General features: G+C 30.8%; 1 protein-coding gene across 1 annotated transcript in view; it reads left to right on the forward strand.

Moving 5' to 3' along the window:
* Positions 1 to 18,647, forward strand: part of LOC117175513 — a 265,411-nt gene that overhangs the window by 115,296 nt on the left and 131,468 nt on the right. The window contains exon 6 of the mRNA XM_033365220.1: positions 847 to 1,084. Within this exon, the coding sequence (XP_033221111.1) occupies positions 847 to 1,084 (238 nt within the window). The remainder of the gene's footprint in view (positions 1 to 846; positions 1,085 to 18,647) is intronic.

Here is an 18,647-nt window from a genome sequence, read left to right on the forward strand (position 1 = left end):
TAAAAATTCCGTTTAACTTTTTTTTAACAAAATCCCTAGTAGAAAGCCTTAATAGGACTGCACTAAAACAGTTCTACAATATAGTTCCTGATTTTCATAAATTTAATTTGGTTTGATTTTTTAAGTTAGAATTCACACGATAAAAACACTGTTAGATTCAACCATTAAAGGAAGATAAAAGCAATTCCGCTTCATTTTATGCAGATTATCATGCTGGCATCCCTGTTAGTATATAAAATATGCAATAAATTTTTTCCCCGCTATTTAAAGTTTATTAGTTTTTCTCGATTTTAAAAAGATCCTTCTACAGTTTTATAAAGTTTTTTGATTACATACCTTGTATTTTAAAATACATATATTCGATTTAAATGATTCTTCTCGGTAAGCTCCACAAGATAAAATTTTTATTTGAAAATATATGTTTTCTACAAAAGTTGACAAAAAATATTTGTATATTTTGCCAAAGGAGTTAAAGCAGTTTTAATGTATTTTAAAGGTATTATGAGATATTTTAATTTACTCAACCCATTATTCTCCTATATTTAAAAAAATTGTTTAATAAATCACCGCAAGAACTTCAAATTTTAAATTTGTTATTTTCAATCAGTTTTAGATACAGATTGTCATACTTAAATGTTTGCAATTTTTATTCATAAATTTTATTCGGACTGCAGGTTAAAAAAAATTCTTTGTTTCATTTCAATTTTTGCAGTGCATTACTATTTTTGTTTCTCCTCTTTTTCCTTATCAACCGATTTTCTAGAAAAATTGTATATAGATAAGTAAGATTACAGATTCATAAATTGATTTTATATTTTACTCATCGAAATCAATAATACTGTTCAGGATCTGGGGAGTCCCGAAATTCCCGTCGTGGTTCTGGAGAGAGTGCAAGATCGAGAAGGGATTCTATTGTTAATGGTCAGACGCCAAGTCCAGGGGAAAGAAAACACAATTGTAGACATCATAGACGCAAGCAGTCGCAACAATCTATCGATCTCGGTGTAACACCTGCGAAATATTATAGAAATGATCAAAGGCCGAGCGCTTCCAGTACTGACAGCGCCGGCAGTTCCGCGGTCAGGTTGGTATCCGAAGCAAACCTACAATTTAATAGAATTTAATACAGACAGTATTCAACTGAAAAAGTAAAAAGATTATTATTATTATACAATATGTAATTCAGTGCAGAAAAATGACAAGATTACAGATTATTATTGGCAATAGTATAATACCCAATTTATATAAATTCCTCGTATACATACTGCGAAAACGCCACCTTAAAGTTTTGAGTTCTCACTGTTCCGGGATTTTTCTTTTGGTACACTGTTAGAAAAATTTGTACGAGGTTCAATATACATGCGTGTGAAGCAAATATGCACTACCGCTACTGAAATGTAACATACATTGGTGTAGTGAATTTAATATACATCTACATTAAATTTAGTTTACAGGTCAGCATAGCAATGTGCGTGAAAACTCAACGTGCTTCAATTTCTTTAAATCTTGTCAAATATTCTCAATTAAATTAATAATCTAGAATTCGTTGACTAAATTGTTATTTATTATGAAAGTGCAATGTACGGGTAAAACGTTTTGCTAATTTCGCTCGAAATGGTCAAAACTTAAAGCGAAGACAGTCAATTGTAGGTTAGATCTGTTATTTATTTGCTTAATTCAATTTTTCAACCTGAAATACAATTTTATTTTTGATTAACAGGAAGAAGTTATCGTGTTTTATTATTTGCAATCGAAAATGACTGCTAAACTTATTGTGAATTTGTGAAAAATGGAATTATCTGATTTTTCTTGTAAGTGATTAACATGAATGTATACGAAATTTAATATAGTCGCCCTTAATGGCGATTTCATATGCTTGATATATTAATTTTAATACACATGGGTATTAAATTTAATATTATTTTTAACAGTGTATCACTCTTCCTCCTGGAATGCTCGGGTATGCGTCAGAATTTGGTGGCCCACTAATATTATTTTTACCAAAAAATACATACAGAGTGAAAAAACTTGATTTCAAACTGCACTACAATTTTCTACAATCTTTAAAATAGTAAAAAATTATATTTCCGAGATGTCTTGTGGACTTTTGCAGAAGGTCAGGCATTCGTAGAATGGCTAGGATGTATATAAGATATAATTTGTAACTGAAACCTCGACTGAAATAACGTTGTATCAACACCAGCCCTGTGCATCTCTCCATATTTCAGATTTTAACTTGACCCCGCAACTGTCCTAAGTTGATTAGTTCCTAATATCTGTAGCGCGACGCTAGTTGTCTCATCACTCCCTGTTTTTACATAGAAAGCAATGGGACTAAATCAATTTTTTAATTTTTTAGTAAACAAAATGTTATTTTCATCCAAAAATATTCTTGAAATTAAAACAATGTTACTCATTTAAGATTTCAAAATACTTCTCAAATAATTTTCTATAAATACTAAAGACGAAACATAATGTACATCGTCGTACAATAATCCTGGTAAAGTGGAATATATCTTAGTTTTGAATTTGAATGAACAGTAAAATATGATTCTTAAAGTTTATTTTCGAAAACAGATTAACAATATTATTAATGGTATGTAAACATTCTGGAGAAAAATTGTAATAGTATTAAGTTTAAACTTACCATGTGAATACTCTCGCTTATGAATATATAATGGATATAATGTATTTCTAATTGAATTTAAATAAATTGACATTTGAAACCATTTTATTTAATAATCAGTGAAAAATAATAAAGTAAATTTATTTAATTGCTCTCTTTTATCATCATATCCTTTCAAGTCTTAAAAACAAAGATGTTAAAACATTGAATATATTTACATCTTGGACGCTTTATAAAATAATAATTTATATTTGTTCCTGTGAAAAAAATAGTTTTTTTCAACGTTTTGAATTATTGAATAAACTATTTTTAATGCTCTTTACACATTTTTATGTTATATGTTCATAATTAAAAATTTATTTTAATTTCAATTAAATTTTGCTCATTATAAACAATAGTGTAAGTACTCGTTAACCCTTAGGACTCCGCGCGGCGGTCCCGTGGACCGCATTTTTCGTTAATTTCATGTGTACTCATAACGGCCTGGAATTGGTCGGCACGGCTCCTGCTATCCCTCGTCCTGTTGCTATGCAACCGTTTGAACTGCTGCTCTTTCGCCGTGAACAATTTGCGAATGTAAACAATTTGCACGTAGAAAACATTCTACAACTTTACCACATGTGAGAATTGCTCAAGAAAAAAAGAATGAAAACTGAAAGAGCATTATTCTTTTGATTTTGAATTTACAGCTCCTGCATAGTTCCCTTTCTTCTAATTTGTCTTGAGAATCGATTTGCTAATGATTCTCGTGAGGCTAGTACAATTTTCCAAGCAGAAAGATTTTTATACAATATGTTTTGCCAAAATTTGCATTACGTTCAAAGTTTATTCAATAAAGTTGAGAAAATATTCTAAGTTGCTGATTTATTCATCCTAAAAAGGGAAAATACTTCATTACATGCTCATACTGTAAATAAAACTAATTAGAAGTTGTTGAAATGTGTAAAACGTGAATGCGGTCTCGAGGACTGCACGCGGGACAAATTAGATTATTATCAGGGCGTGCGGAGTCCCTAGGGTTAAACCCTCAAATATTAAGTTTGAACTTGTATACTATATTAAAACTTTTTTCACAAAACTATTTATACATTTTATTGATATAAATATTATTTACTGCGTTTTCAGATATAAAAAGGATTATATTTAACTTTTTATTCAAATTCCAATCTAAAATTCCATTTTACCAAGTTTATTGGGTGACACTTTTATTCATGTTTTATATTAGCACTTATATACATCGTTTGGAAAATTGTTTTGAAATATAAAATGAATGAAATTCTTTTCATTTCAATTTTTTTTTACGAAAACAACATTTTGTTTATTAACATTTTTTTTTAAAAGTGGTCTACCCTCATTGCTTGCAATGAAAAAACAGGGAGTGATCGGACAACTAGCGCCGCGCTGAAGATATTAGGAACTAACCAACTTAGGACACTAACGGATCGCCATTTTATTTCCAGATGCACAGTGCTGATCAACACATATTTTGTATGCATGGAGTTCTTTGTATATAAGCAGAGATAAGGTGGGAAATTGCTTATGCCCGTGTATTTGATTTAGACCGACTTACGCCAGCGCGCCCTGTTTGCCTTAGCCTTCCGGGAACTAAAATTAAAGGTCCAAAAGCGCGCCCTGTTTGCCTTATTGTTATTTTTCGGGGACTAAAATGAAAGGTGGGTTACCTGCCACTCACTTGGTAAAGCAGGGTACACTTTGATAAAGTCGGTAGAGAAGATCGGAGTTGGTAACGATAATACATAATAAAATAATAAATTAAGAAAAATGTATCAAATCTACTCCTTTAAAATTAATTATTTAACTAAGCTTTGGCTTTAATGATTTTCTCAACTAGAAATTGTTATCATAATTAAGATAATTTTTTATTTATTATCTCCAGTTCTTAGAATAATATAATTGTTAATTAATTTATAATTAATACTGTGAATAATTATACCTAATTATGTTGATCCATGCTATTTAAATTGAAATTCATTATTGTGTTTTTAAAGATAAGGAGTTTATATAATAATAATTAGAGTATAATCTTCAATTCTATAGATCCTATATATTAGAAGCTATTCAATATCAATATTGTTAAGATTTTTCATTATTTTCATTAGATAATAAAGCTTTAACTTTGACCATTTTTTAATTTTTAAATTATAATCGCTTCGAATTACAAATTATTTTTCAATTACATTATTCAATTTTGATCACTCTAAATTAGTCTAATTTTAAAAATTGAAATTCGTCATTTTTTTCAGAGATTCTGATACAAAAATCTTTTAATACATGTATTTTTCTTAAATTTCAAGCAAATTCAATTAGAACTTAGTTAATATCGTAAAAAAATTTAAAAATCTTAGTATTTGATATGTCCATACGAATAGGAGAGAAATACTGCCTTGATTTGGAAGAACACCGTTAACTGCATTTTGGATAAGGCCCTTGACCCGCCTACCGTTAATTGCTTCAGGTGACTTTGTTCGATTTGGAGTTAACGCTGTTTTTCCAAATCACGGCAGAATAGGCATGTCGTTGCCGGATCTAAATAACGAGCGGGCTGTTCTACCTAGATCTTGGATTGCTATTCCTCTATTGCTTTTGCAAACCAACATGGTCTACTCCCACTTGTAACTTATGATCAATCCCCGCGCCCAAGTTAGGTAGCATGAGGCTAGTCCCCTCCTATTCCAATGTCCATCAGAAGCGGTGGAGCCCCAAGGGGACACAGGGACCAATGCCTCCCAAAGAAATCGACTAATCGAATAATAGAAGAAAGATAATAGTAGAAAACCTTTCCGAATTCTTTTACATTTATCCGAAACCTTTGCGAAATATTTGAAATTTTTGTAAATTCTTCATAAAACCTTTGAGATATTATTACCACCTTTGTAAATTCTTCCTAAAATTTTCACGAAATAACTTTTTTTAAACTATTCAAAATGTTTAAAATTTTTGAGAATTTTGAAAACTTTGTGGAATAATAGAAGTCTTTGTAAAATAATGGAAATATCCGTGAAATCTTCTAAACATATCCTAAATCTTTCCAAAATGTTTGAAATCTTTGTAAAATCATTAGGACGTCATTGGAATTATTTGTTGAGTCTTTGAAATCTATTTTAAATCTTCGTGAAATATGTGTAAGCTTTGTGAAATCTTTAAAGTCATTGGGAAATCATTGAAAATTTTGTGAAATCTTTCTAAAATCTTAGTGAATTCTCTAAAAATCTTTGCAAAATCATTAGGCAATTATTGAAATCTTTGGTTCAATCTTTGAAATCTATCTGAAATCTTTCTGAAATCTTTCTTAAATATTTGAACTCTTTGGGAAGTCATTTAATTCTTTGTGAAATACTGGTAAATTCTCTTAAAATCATTGTGAAATATTTGAAAGGTATCTGAAATCATTCAAATCTATTTGAAATCTCGGCGAAATCTTTGAAATCTTTGAAAATTTTGGGAAATCATTGACATTTTTGTGAATTGTTTAAAAGTCTTCGCAAATTATTTAAAATACTTTTTCAATATTCGGTGATATTTGTTAAATTAATAAAACCTTCATGAAATCTTTTTAAAATGATTGAAGTCTTTATGCAGTCTTTTAAATCGACCCGAAATCTTTGAAATCTTAATTGTCGAATAATAGAAGACATTATAAAATCTTTTAAATCTTTGCGAAGTCTTTGCGAAACCTGTGAAATTGTTCCGATTTCTATGGCATTTAACCGTTCTTTTAATAATGTCATTTTAAGTTTCAATAATGTCAGCTATTAATAATGCCAATTTAAGTCAAAATCAATTGGACTTAAAAAAGTTAGTGCACATTTTTGAATGGACATACTTTGACCTGCTAGATCATTAACCATTTTTATTAAAATCATATGGTAACTATTACATCAAGAATGTAAAGCTTCATTAAGAAATTGGCATTAGCTACTTTTAGATGAAATAGTAACTCTTTGTACTATAAAAAATAATTGAAAGAGTCTCGTTGCCAATTTCTAATAAATAATCTCAAAGATTTGTAATAGAGTGGAATAATTTTCATGACAAATAAATAATAAAATTGAGTAATTTTAAAGTTTCTATTACCTATTCGTTTTTTGTTATAAACGTTTATTTTTGTTTGTTTGTTAAATGTTAATGGACTCTTAAGACTCTTAAAAACGCTAGTTCTTTAAAAACGGCATTCGACTCTATAAATATAAACCATCCTAAATTTGTAATATGCCAAAGGCGTAAAACACATCGGTATTTTGCAAGTAAATAGTCGCTAGCGCATCTGGAGCACGGTGCACAGTGGTCTGGAATAGGAATTTACTGTTCATAATCGCCCACAGGTCGTATTTCTTAACCCATTTAAAAGTTTTTTTTTTAGAAACGCTCAGCAATTAATTTTAAAGAGAATTTTGGTTTGCTTTTTTTAAATGTTTTTCACAGAGATACAATATATAAACAAATATAGTGACAAAATTGACCATTTTAGCTTTGTGAATTTTTATCTCAAGAAAAAATACAGATAGGAACTCACTATCAGCCGGAATTATTGCACATGTATACATCCAACATAATTAATTTTTATAATATTTAACTCAATCATTATAAACAATTTTTATAAACAAATTCTTATTATTTTGTTTTATCATAGAAAAAATCGTTTATTTCACGCTAGTTGCTAATATTTTTCATAAAAGTCATAATTTGTAACAAAAAATTAGCATGAGTTAACAGCTATTGTTTTTATAAACATTTCTATAAACAAATTCTTTATAAACGAGTTCTTCTCATAGCTGAATTGATTTTTCTGAACAAAAGTGATTCACAATTGTCTTTAAAGCCATTTATATACTTTTAGCTTTATCAAACATAAACAATATAGATTGTTTATAACAATTTAATTGAACAAGTCTCCTAATCGGCCGTTTCCTCATTTGTTTTTCGTGAAGTTACGTACAAAACAAATGAAAGATAAGTGACTTCTGAATACGCAAGTACAGCGTTATTGCACCTTATTTTCACTTGTTCCTCATTTATTTTTCAGGAAGTTGCATGAAACAAATGAAAGATAGGTGACTTCTAAAAACGCAAGTACAGCGTTATTGTTATGGACAGTTTGCTACAGAAATTGTTATTAACAATCACGCAAATTATTATTTAATGTCCCATATCGAATTTTGGAATCGCTGTTTATTGTCGGATAATTTCAGTAGCACACCGTCCTTTTTGCATGTAAACAAAATAAATCATAGTTTTGTTAAAAAAATTCTTTATAACAATCATATAAATTATTTTTTATTTAATTTCGTTGGTTATTCACCGCAATAAATTGTTGTCTATATTGTTTATGTTTGATAAAGCTTAAAGTAGTATAAAGCTTAATATAGTAGTATATAAAGTTTAATATTATTAAAATTAATTATGTTCTATGAATGCATGTGCAATAATTTCGGCTGATAGTGAGTTTCTATCTGTATTTTTTCTTGAGATAAAAATTCACAAGCTAAAATGGTCAATTTTGTCACTATATTTGTTTATATATTGTTGCTCTGTGAAAAAAATTTTAAAAAAGCAAACCACAATTCTCTTAAAAATTAATTGCTGAGAATTTCTAAAAAAAAAAACTTTCAAATCGGTTAAGAAATACGACCTGTGGGCGATTATGAACAGTAAATTCCTATTCCAGACCACTGTGCGGTGGGACGACTCCTTGTAAGATTTGATAAGTTTACGCCTGTGGCGTAGAAAATATTTGGGACTCTAATCTGTAATTCTGCTAGCCCATTCATCTTTCGGGAAACTATCCTTTGAAACAGTCAGGCCTGTGGTTGTAAAAAGTAAAAATATAGGCGGGAAGTCTCTAGGAGTCTAGAACTCTCGGTAGATTACTGGGGATGAGTATTCCATAAATTTCGCTGAAAAAGCAGCGAAATTTAGCTGTTATTCAGTGAAATTTCACTGATCAGCAGCTACATTTCACGGTTTTAGCTGTGTATATACGCTGATTTGAATGAGAAATATACTGATTCAGATTTAGAGAGTACAAAGAAGACGAATTTTCAACAAAATACAGGAATGTTCAACTCAGAAAGGACACTTTTCATACAAATAGTTTCATTTCAAATGAAAAATATAAATTTTAAACTAAAAATGAAGTAGTGGCATTTTCAGTTAAAAAAAATCATTTTCAACAAAATAGTTAGATTTTTAATCAACGAGATGAATTTTCAACTGAATTGAAGGAATATTCAACTGGATTCGTTAATTTTTTTAAAACTTTTAACAAAATAGCTTCATTATCAATTGCGTTTAGTTGAATTTTCAGTTAAATAAATCGTTCTTTTGACCAACAAGGCGAATTGTTAACAAAATACATGAATTTTCAAGGAAATAGCATTTGAATTTTCAACTACAAAGATTAATTGTCAATCAACAAGACGAACTATCTACCAAAAAGACGAATTTTCAACCAAAAGAAAAGCTTATACGCGCGCTCGGCGCGCGAATCACTACTTTGCTTGCAATTATTTTATTTGGAAATAAAATTCAATAAAATACTACAATAATCATTTTTACTTTAATAACTTCTATTTGTACACTGATTCGCGTGGGTACCGTCTCACGAGGCAGAATAAATGATTGTGCAACACTAAACATTTTTATCAAATGTTTAGGCAAATGCGAGTACTTCTAATAACCTTGTATGTAGCCGCATTGTAATTTAATTGTACTCAAATTAATGCACTGATTTTAGGCCCGCCTTAGTAAAGAACAAATTTCAAATGCGCATAGAATGTGAAGTTGAGAGACTTCTGTTCCAGCGTGGATTTAAACATAAAAAATCATATCGCAATAAGTGATAATAATACTGGTTATATGTTCGACTGATTAATCACAGTAAAATATATGGAGAAAAGTATTGCAAAAGAAAATATACTACAGAAAATCTTGATGAAGCAAAATATTTAACTGAAGAGATTTTGAAATTACTTTAAGAAATTAATAAATATAGATACTTACTGAAACTAATGGAAATGAAAGTTTTTACCATTATAGAGTTTTAATTTCTTTTTTAATTCTTATTAAATATATAGTACATCATTATTGTAAATTTACAAGGTGTCGTAGGAAAATGTGATTGGAAATATATTCTTTGTTGATTCCGTAAACAAATTAGGCCTATTCTTCCAAAAATGCCCAAACTCTTAATTTGCTCATGAAAGGAGTTTAAATAATAAATCTTGGAAATGCGATTATTATAATTAATCGGAAAGACGTTCTTAATTAAATTTGTAAAAAGAACTGACCCTATTCGAAGTTTTTGAATGGTTACAGTTTTGGAGCTCTGAATTTTCATATTGAATACTGAATTAAAACATTTACAAACATTGAAACATTCAATTTAGTTTTCGTTTGCAAATTCTCGAATTTTAATTGCTTCATAATAAAAATTATTTATTTTGAAAAAATTTCAACTTAACATCATTTTAAATGATATTAAAACAAGCGTCTTGTCTCTTATATCTTATTTTAAAATGTAAACATGGAAAAATTTGAACAAATTTTTCAATTTAAATAATGAAATCTAAGAGAAAATTAAAAAATATTTCAAAACATTTGAAAAAATTGTAAACAAAAAACACATTAGTAGATAGTAAGGAACTTAAATTCAGTTCGCAACATTTTTTAAATGTTACAAAAATGTATATAATTTTAAGAGATATTTATGATTAAAAGTCCTAAATATCTTTTAAATTAACTCCGATTTTTCCAAATATTTAGCTGAGCGATGATTCAAGATTGAGAGAGTTGCTCAAACGCAAATGAAAATTAATAAACATTATTATTAAAAATTATAACAGTTAATTGTTACGACGTAACATGCCGGCACCCTTTGAATGCCGTGTATTCAAAGTAAATTAATAAATTTAATTTAATTTATAATAATGCTTAAATTATCAAATCCTACTATAGATTTAAATACTTGTAATACAGTAACATGACATCACTAAAAACAGTTCACGAATACACATTAGATTAGCGAGAGATGACAAAACACAAGTCTAAGAACTCTAATGTGCGACATAAAAATGTTGTTAGAACTACAATTACATGTTATAATATGGTAGTTGAACACAAGTATATACATATATACCATACAAAAACCAAGTCCTACAATTTGTAAATTGATCACTCGTGACCAATCGGAAGTGGATATAAGCATTTTAGTGCACGCTTATACAGGCCTGATGGACTTCTAACTGTCACGGTTCGAACTACTCGAGAAAAGGGTTCAAATTTAGAAGGTTGCTTTTTGAATTGACTGATAATTTTTGAGAAAATGAATGTAATTCCTTTGGAAAGGCTTCTGCTTGTGTAATTTTAATTACTTTTTGAAAGGCGATTTTATATCCTTCTGTGGAAATATTTCCGATTCTTCTGACCGTTTTGTCCTTGATTTTTAAATTACGAATGAATCTAAGACAGTAAGCTAAAACGACTGTGAGTTTTTTAGAGATGCTGAATCGTCTAAGGATTTCATTCTCCTCTTGATTCTCTTTAATAGAAATTAGCAGGGAAAGAGTTGAGGGAGTTTTTGTTTCCGGAATTTCCTTTCCATAAAAGGGCCTTTGAGGCCAAGTACTGGAATCATGACTTAGCCAATGAGGGCCCTGTGACCAAACCGTGTTTGCTAGGAATTCTTGAGATCCTTGTCCTCGCGAAATCATATCAGCAGGGTTATCTAAAGTAGGCACGTGACGCCAATCTTGCGAGCGAGTTGCTGCTTGAATTTCAGCAACTCTGTTTGCCACAAAGGTTTTTAAAGTGTGAGAGGGCACGTTAATCCAATTTAGTACAATGGTTGAGTTAGACCAGAAATTAACTTTGTCGATGTCAAATGGAAAGGCCTTAAATGTGGCAGTGTACAGTTTCACTAAAAGATTTGCTGCGCATAATTCAAGTCGAGGTAAGGAGGTCGCTTTTAAAGGAGCGACTCGAGATTTGGAAGAAATCAGAGCACTTCGATGCCTGCCCTGCCTATCAGTAGATCTCAAGTAAAGGCAAGCCCCGTATGCTTTTTCACTGGCATCGCAGAATCCATGCAATTGGATTTCTGCTGTGCCTGGAGTCGAAATGAAGCGACTAAATTTTATCTCATTGAGAAGCTGCAATTGTTGTTTATACTTGATCCAAAAATCTTGAATGTCTTGAGGAACAGGACTGTCTCACGTAAGTTGAATTTTCCAAAGTTGTTGGATCAAGATTTTTGCTAAAACGACTACTGGACCGAGTAGACCTAATGGGTCGAAAAGCTTTGAAATTTGGGATAAAATTGAGCGTTTCGTGGCTATCTCTTTTGAATTAGGAAAATTGACTGTATAAAAAATATAATCATTTGCAGAATCCCAATGAATCCCCAAAGCCTTTACACTTTCAGTAGGGTTTAAGGACATGAAAGTCTTCGAATTTTCTGTAGAAAAATTTTGTGTTAATTCAGGATCGTTTGAACCCCATTTCCGCAGATTAAAATCGCCTCTCTTGAGAAGACCGATTAAATCATTTCGAAGGTTGATAGCCTCTTCGAAAGTCTGTGTACCTGTGAAAAGGTCATCTACATAGAAATCTCGTTTCAAAATTGCGGATGCGATTGGAAACGATTCACGTTCGTCCTCGGGTAACTGATGGAGGGTCCGAATCGCGAGAAATGGAGCGCAAGCAGTTCCAAAAGTCACTGTATTTAGGCTGTAAATTTTTATTGGTTCTTGAGGCGAATCACGCATCAAGATCTTTTGGAAACAACTATCGTTTTGTAATACTCTTACTTGCCTATACATCTGTTCGATGTCAGCAGTAAGAGCGTAACGAAAGCATCGAAAGCGGGTGATTATCGAAAACAAATCTTCCTGTATGGTTGGACCAACCTTTAACGAGTCATTTAAGGCGATGCCGGAAGAAGTTTTAGCAGATCCGTCAAATACGACCCTAACCTTTGTGGTGAGACTAAATGTTTTTACCACTGCATGATGTGGAAGGTAGAAACCGTGATCGATGGGTTCATGATCTGGAACCTGAGTCACGTGTGAATTTTTAAGATACCCGTGAATGCATTCGGTGTATTGTCCCAGAGAATAGGCAGCTCTTGAAATTTAATTAAATTACAAGTGACATTAGATGGCGATTTTGAAAAACGAGGTTTTGAAATACGACCAGCAATGACCCAACCGAGTAAAGTTTCGTGATACACTGCTGGTTGCCCTTTAATTTGAATTTGACCTGAACGTAACAGTTGATAGAAAAACTCTGCCCCTATTAGAAGGTCTATATCAGCTGGTTTGTAAAATTCGGGATCAGCTAGAATAACACCTTGCGGAATTTTAAATTGATTTTTATCAGGGGGTAGAGAGGGCATTTGATCTGAAATTTCCTTGAAGACTAGACAGGATAAATTTATTTCCCCGTCTGTATACCTCGACTTGATTTTTGCGACGGTGCTGTATTTCACTTTGGAACGAAGATTTTGTGCACCCTTTAGTTGAACATCGACGCTCTTCTGTTGTAGCCCTAAGGATTCAGCACATTTTTCAGTGATGGAATTGCACTGAGAGCACGAATCTAAGAGAACGCGACAAGATTGAAATTTGCCTTCGCTATTAAGCATGTCAACCCTTGCGGTACCTAAAATGACCTGGGAGGTGACTTGAGCTTGACAACTTAATAGTTGTTGAGGAGAAGGCTCGAAAATGGAAGATTGATTGGAATTATCTGTATTTTGCCGTTCAAAGTGAAGAAGAGTGTGATGTCGTTTTTCACATTTTTTGCAAGTGTTCCCTAGACAATCAGGAGTACGATGGTGACCACTTAAACAATTGTGACAAAGAGAAGTTCTTTTAATTTCAATATACCTATCGTGAGGCGACATTTTCTTGAAAGAAGAACATGCCCATGGCATATGGTTTTCTTCACAAATTGGACATGTCTGTTTTGCAGGAAGGTTTTTAGAATCAATAGAGGTTTTCAGGCAGGATTGTGATTGTTTGGAATGAATGGGGCGAGTCTATGATTGCGCGTTGCTCAAGAAATGAAATCATGTCCTCCAACGAAGGAATGTTTGTACCTTTAATTGATTCTTCCCATTTTTCTTTCGTATAAGTATTCAGTTTGTCTTTAATAAAATAAACAAGAAGAGTGTCCCATACTTTTTCTTTATCGACGAGAGATTTGATAGCTCTGACTTGCTTTTGAACGTTGTCGAGAAGTTTACGGGTTGAGAATTCCTTTGATACTCGTGGAGTTTCGAATAGGGATTTAAAATGATTTTCGACAACGAATCTCTTATTGTCATATCGGTTTTTTATAAGTTCCCACGCTACTAAACAGTTTTCCGTTGTGGTTGTGAGAGAACCGATTACTTCCCTTGCTTCACCCACTAAACATGCCTTTAGATAATAAAATTTATGTAAATCTGGAATTGCAGGATTGTCGTGGCACATTGACTTGAATGAATCGTAAAAAGTAAGCCAAGTGTCATAAGAACCGGAAAATGTAGGAGTTTGAAGCTTGGAAAGTTCAAAACGCGATGAAGGTAAAAATGACGCACTGTATTGTGGTGTGAAAGATGTGGATGGTGTAGAACCTGTTGAAAGTTTCTTAAGGTATTTTTTAGCAAGACCACTTATCGCGTAAAAACGATTTTCGAATTGTACCCTTTCTGTCTCATTTTCCACGTTTTCATCTTCAGTTACGGCTAAATCATCGATTTTTTCTTAGACTACATTGAATTCGTCCCAAAATGACAAGTGTTTACTGAATCTGTCTTCTAAGTCAACTGCTTCTTAATCTGCGTGATCTTCAAGATTTTTAAGAAAATTTTCAAATTGAGTTTCCTGACGTTTTACCAAAGCCCGAAGCTTTTTTAACTTTGTTAGCTGAGTTTCAGACATGATTCTAATCGCGAGATTTTACCTTCCTAAAAAGGCGATAGACAAATGCTTCTGTATCGAGATTATAGCTTAACTTAGGAGTGGAAATTATATATAGAAATGAGATTGGAACTCCTTTGACTTACTTGGAAAGATAAGTAGACTCGCGATAATTCCAGTCGAAGTATATTCTGCGATTGTTTAGATGCCGTTGGAATAAAGTTGGAATGATTCCTCGAATTAAACTGGATTTGAAAATCATGATCAGATCCGCAATGAGTCCAGTCTCGTACGGGTTGCTGTTGTCCAGATGTCGTTGAAAATGAAATTGTATTGGAATTACTTCTGGATTTTGAAATATTTCCAGAGAAATAGCTTTCTTGCAGTAGAAACGCCTTTTGAAATTTTGACGTCCTCGATGAACGTGGTTAAATCACGAGAGCTTATAACTTGAACTTTTTCTCCTTGGTGCTGACTTGCTTTGAATTTTCGACTATGTTCCAATGCTCATTTTTGAAAGAATGACTTTTGAATTTAAAGATTGAAACTGTACTAAAATGTCTCTATATTCACTTGTGAATATGACTAGTATAGAGTTCAGTAAAAATAATGTCACTTCTGAACGTTATTGCCACTTTAGCACTGCACTGATACTGCTATTCACCTTTAAGATCACTATAGAGTTTGGATCTGAATTCAATGGAAGTCGATGAAAGTCAATGTCCTACACGGAATTTTGCACTTATGAAACGCGCCCGTTAGATCATCCGCGTCTCGAAGGACCAAAATTTTTTTGAGTAAAGGTGTAATTGAAAAGAATGAAATTTTTGTTTTTAAAATGAATAAAATGTATTCTAATAAAAAATATATAGGAGAAGTTCGCGTTCGGTTTAAGTCTGTGTTTCTTTCGGAAGCTAAGTAGTATCTGTCTGCCTCGTCAAGTTGAAGTGCGCTTGGGGGTAATTTTCCCTTACAGAAGGTGTGTCGCAAGTTTCTTAAACTACCTGTGATTGGTACAGAAAACGGTCATCGACGCCTATTAGTACAAATTCGGAAAACCTAAAAAGAGGGTGTTAACCTGGGGTCACGCTTGAGCTGTTCGGCGAGTCGGTGTCATAAATTTGTTTAAGGAAGGTCGGAGACTAAATCCTAAGTCGTGTCATAGAAGCACGCCTAAACAATAAAAGCATCAAACTCCGAAATTAGAGACTATCTTATAACTTGGTCGAGGATTACAGCAGTAAAGGTAAAAATCTAGGAACAGTTTGAAAGATTCTGATAATTTGAAACATCTGCTTAAAAGGTTCTTAAGTATGTTTGCAGGCTGTCTATGCGCTCTACGGAGTTATAAAATAATAAACCTGACAAGGCGAAATTAAAGAATACGAAAGTAAAGACGGTTCAAGATTGAGAGAGTTGCTCAAACGCAAATGAAAATTAATAAACATTATTTTTAAAAATTATAAAAGTTAATTGTTACGACGTAACAGCGATTTTCATTTGATCGCGGTTTACCTGCTCGACGTACCCTCGCGCTGTGTCGAGCATTGTCTAAGGGGGACCTTTTTGTCCTCACGACGAATAAAACACGGGACATAACATTTTTATAATATTGTAATCAGCAATTTAAAAATATTATATTCGAAATGTACGTTTATTTGCGATTCCAGCGATATGTTACTTGCCATGAAAAAATGAAAATTAGAATAAGTTGTCGCAGACAATAATTTATTCCCCAGAAATTTAAAAAATGATATTATTTTCTTATTGAAATGCAATATTTTGTCATTGTTTGAAGTAGTCAATTTGTCTAAAAACATTACGTAATTATTTGAACAATTAATTATTGTTTATTTTCAAAAATTTTCAATTGAGCCAGAGATGTCCAGTTTTATTCAAATTGGTATCATATGCTACTTTCTGTTAAATAATTATATACTTTTGACACATTTATTTTATTGTTTAATAATTTTTTTTTCTTCAAACAAAATTTATTTGCTAAAGCAGTTTCTTACGGTAACTAAAAGAATTGCAATAAAATAGAACACATAGCATTATGTTTCTGACTTTATAGCGTTTAGAAAGAAAAAGTTTACCACTTTTTAATTGTTATAACAAATATAATTTCTTTAAATAATGACTTTTCCAAAAATACTTTCGAAATCGTAATTAATTATATGTCTTCTATTTAATAGTTATCAAAAAATAACTGCTTGAGCAAATGAAAATTGTGTGAACAAATAGAACTTTGTTAAACATTAACAGAAATGTATGACAATTATGTAATTATTATTATATATGTATATATACGTATTTATGTCTGTATGTATGTATGTATGTATGTATGTATGTATGCATGTATGTATGTATGTATGATATTAAATATACGTATTTAATTTTTCAATCAAAATCAAAAGAAAACTTTCTGTACGTAAAAATTAAGTGAAAAATGCACTTAACCCTTTTTTAATAAAACCAATGTGAGAAGCCAAAAAACATTGCTTCGAAAATGATTTTTCAAAAAGTTTGTTTCCAGCGATGCATACTTGCTGAGACCATTTTTCTCTTAATTCTTTTAAAACAGAAACTTAGACTTTAAAATTGTACATTGAATTTGAAATTTATGCTAGAATTATTATTATTATATAAACTCCAAATCTGTTAAGAAAACATAATAATAATAATAATAATAATAATAATTTGCAATTCAAATAATATATATTAAAATAATTAGGTATAATTATTCATATTATTATTATCAAAGTATTATTGTTATAAAAACTGAAGATAATAAATTTTAAAAAATTATTTATTATAATAACATTTTATAGTTGAAAAAATCATTAAAACCAATGCTTAGTTAAATAATTAATTTTAAACTGTAATGTGAAATTCAACAATTTTTAAGGAATACTTAAAATTGTATACATTGAAACATTTATCAGGTAAAAATTAAAGAATTTCACAAGTTAATAGTTGAAGGGGTTTGTTGAAACTTGATTTTTGTTGTTGAAGATTTATCATTTTAGTTGAAATTCATCTATTTGGTTGAAAACCCGCTTTTTTTCTGATTTTAAATTAATTTTTTGAACTAAGAATAAATCTTTTTGGTTAAAACATTACGATTTTAGTAGCATATTTAGCTCTTTGGATATAAAATAAATTATATTGTTGGAAATTAATGTTTTTATTTGAAAATTCAGCTATTTCATTTTTGGTTGAAAATTTATCTTTTGACTTCTTCAAGGTAAGTGGGTAGAAATTGATGCATTCTATTGAAAATTCATTTATGTTGTTGAAAATAGTAATTTTTTTAAACTGGCAATTCAACTATTCCATTTATTCCATTCTTGTTTGTTTGTGAATTGAACTATTTGTCGTTTAAAATTCGCCTTTTTAAAAAAGATGAATGCTTTTTTATGTAAAATTACAAAACATAAACAATTAATTTTTTTAAACAGTGTTTTAACCGTAATAAGGTGCTAATTCTATTTTCGTAATTTTGGGTTCACAACTACGCAGCCATTCATACCGAGTATTCTTACAACAGAAGTAGACCATAAAAGGAGGAAAATTTCCAAAATTTATTAGGTTCAACCAGGTACACGGACTATAGGCAAAGATATATACGGTTCTTACTTAATTCCAGAAGAATGCTTCCTAGATTCTCCCCGCAAGTAATTGAGGGGTTCAAACTTAAAAGGCCTTGCAATATGGGTCATATATCTCTCAAACTTTAGACTATGTTGTAGAACCGATTGCAGTTTAATATTTAGGAACTTGCAATCGTGTATGTTACATTAAAATATTTAGTACTTATATTACTGTTTTCTTCTATTTTATTTGAATAACTGTATACTTTAAGGTAGTATTTTGTGTATATATATTAGTTATATTTTCTAAAATATGCGATTCTAATTTTAAGGCGAAAGAGCCATCAAACATTTAAATCATACAATTAAAAATAATGTTATAAAAAGATCTGAATAAAAATTTTGTAAAATTTGGAAATATTCAAGAATTTTTATCAAATTAATCTTTTGCCTGACAAACATTGGCGCTGATAATAAACAATGAAGTTCTTGAAAGTATTTTTCTTC

Source organism: Belonocnema kinseyi, chromosome 6 (genome assembly GCF_010883055.1).
Source record: "Belonocnema kinseyi isolate 2016_QV_RU_SX_M_011 chromosome 6, B_treatae_v1, whole genome shotgun sequence".
NCBI classification, from domain to species: Eukaryota; Metazoa; Arthropoda; class Insecta; order Hymenoptera; family Cynipidae; genus Belonocnema; species Belonocnema kinseyi.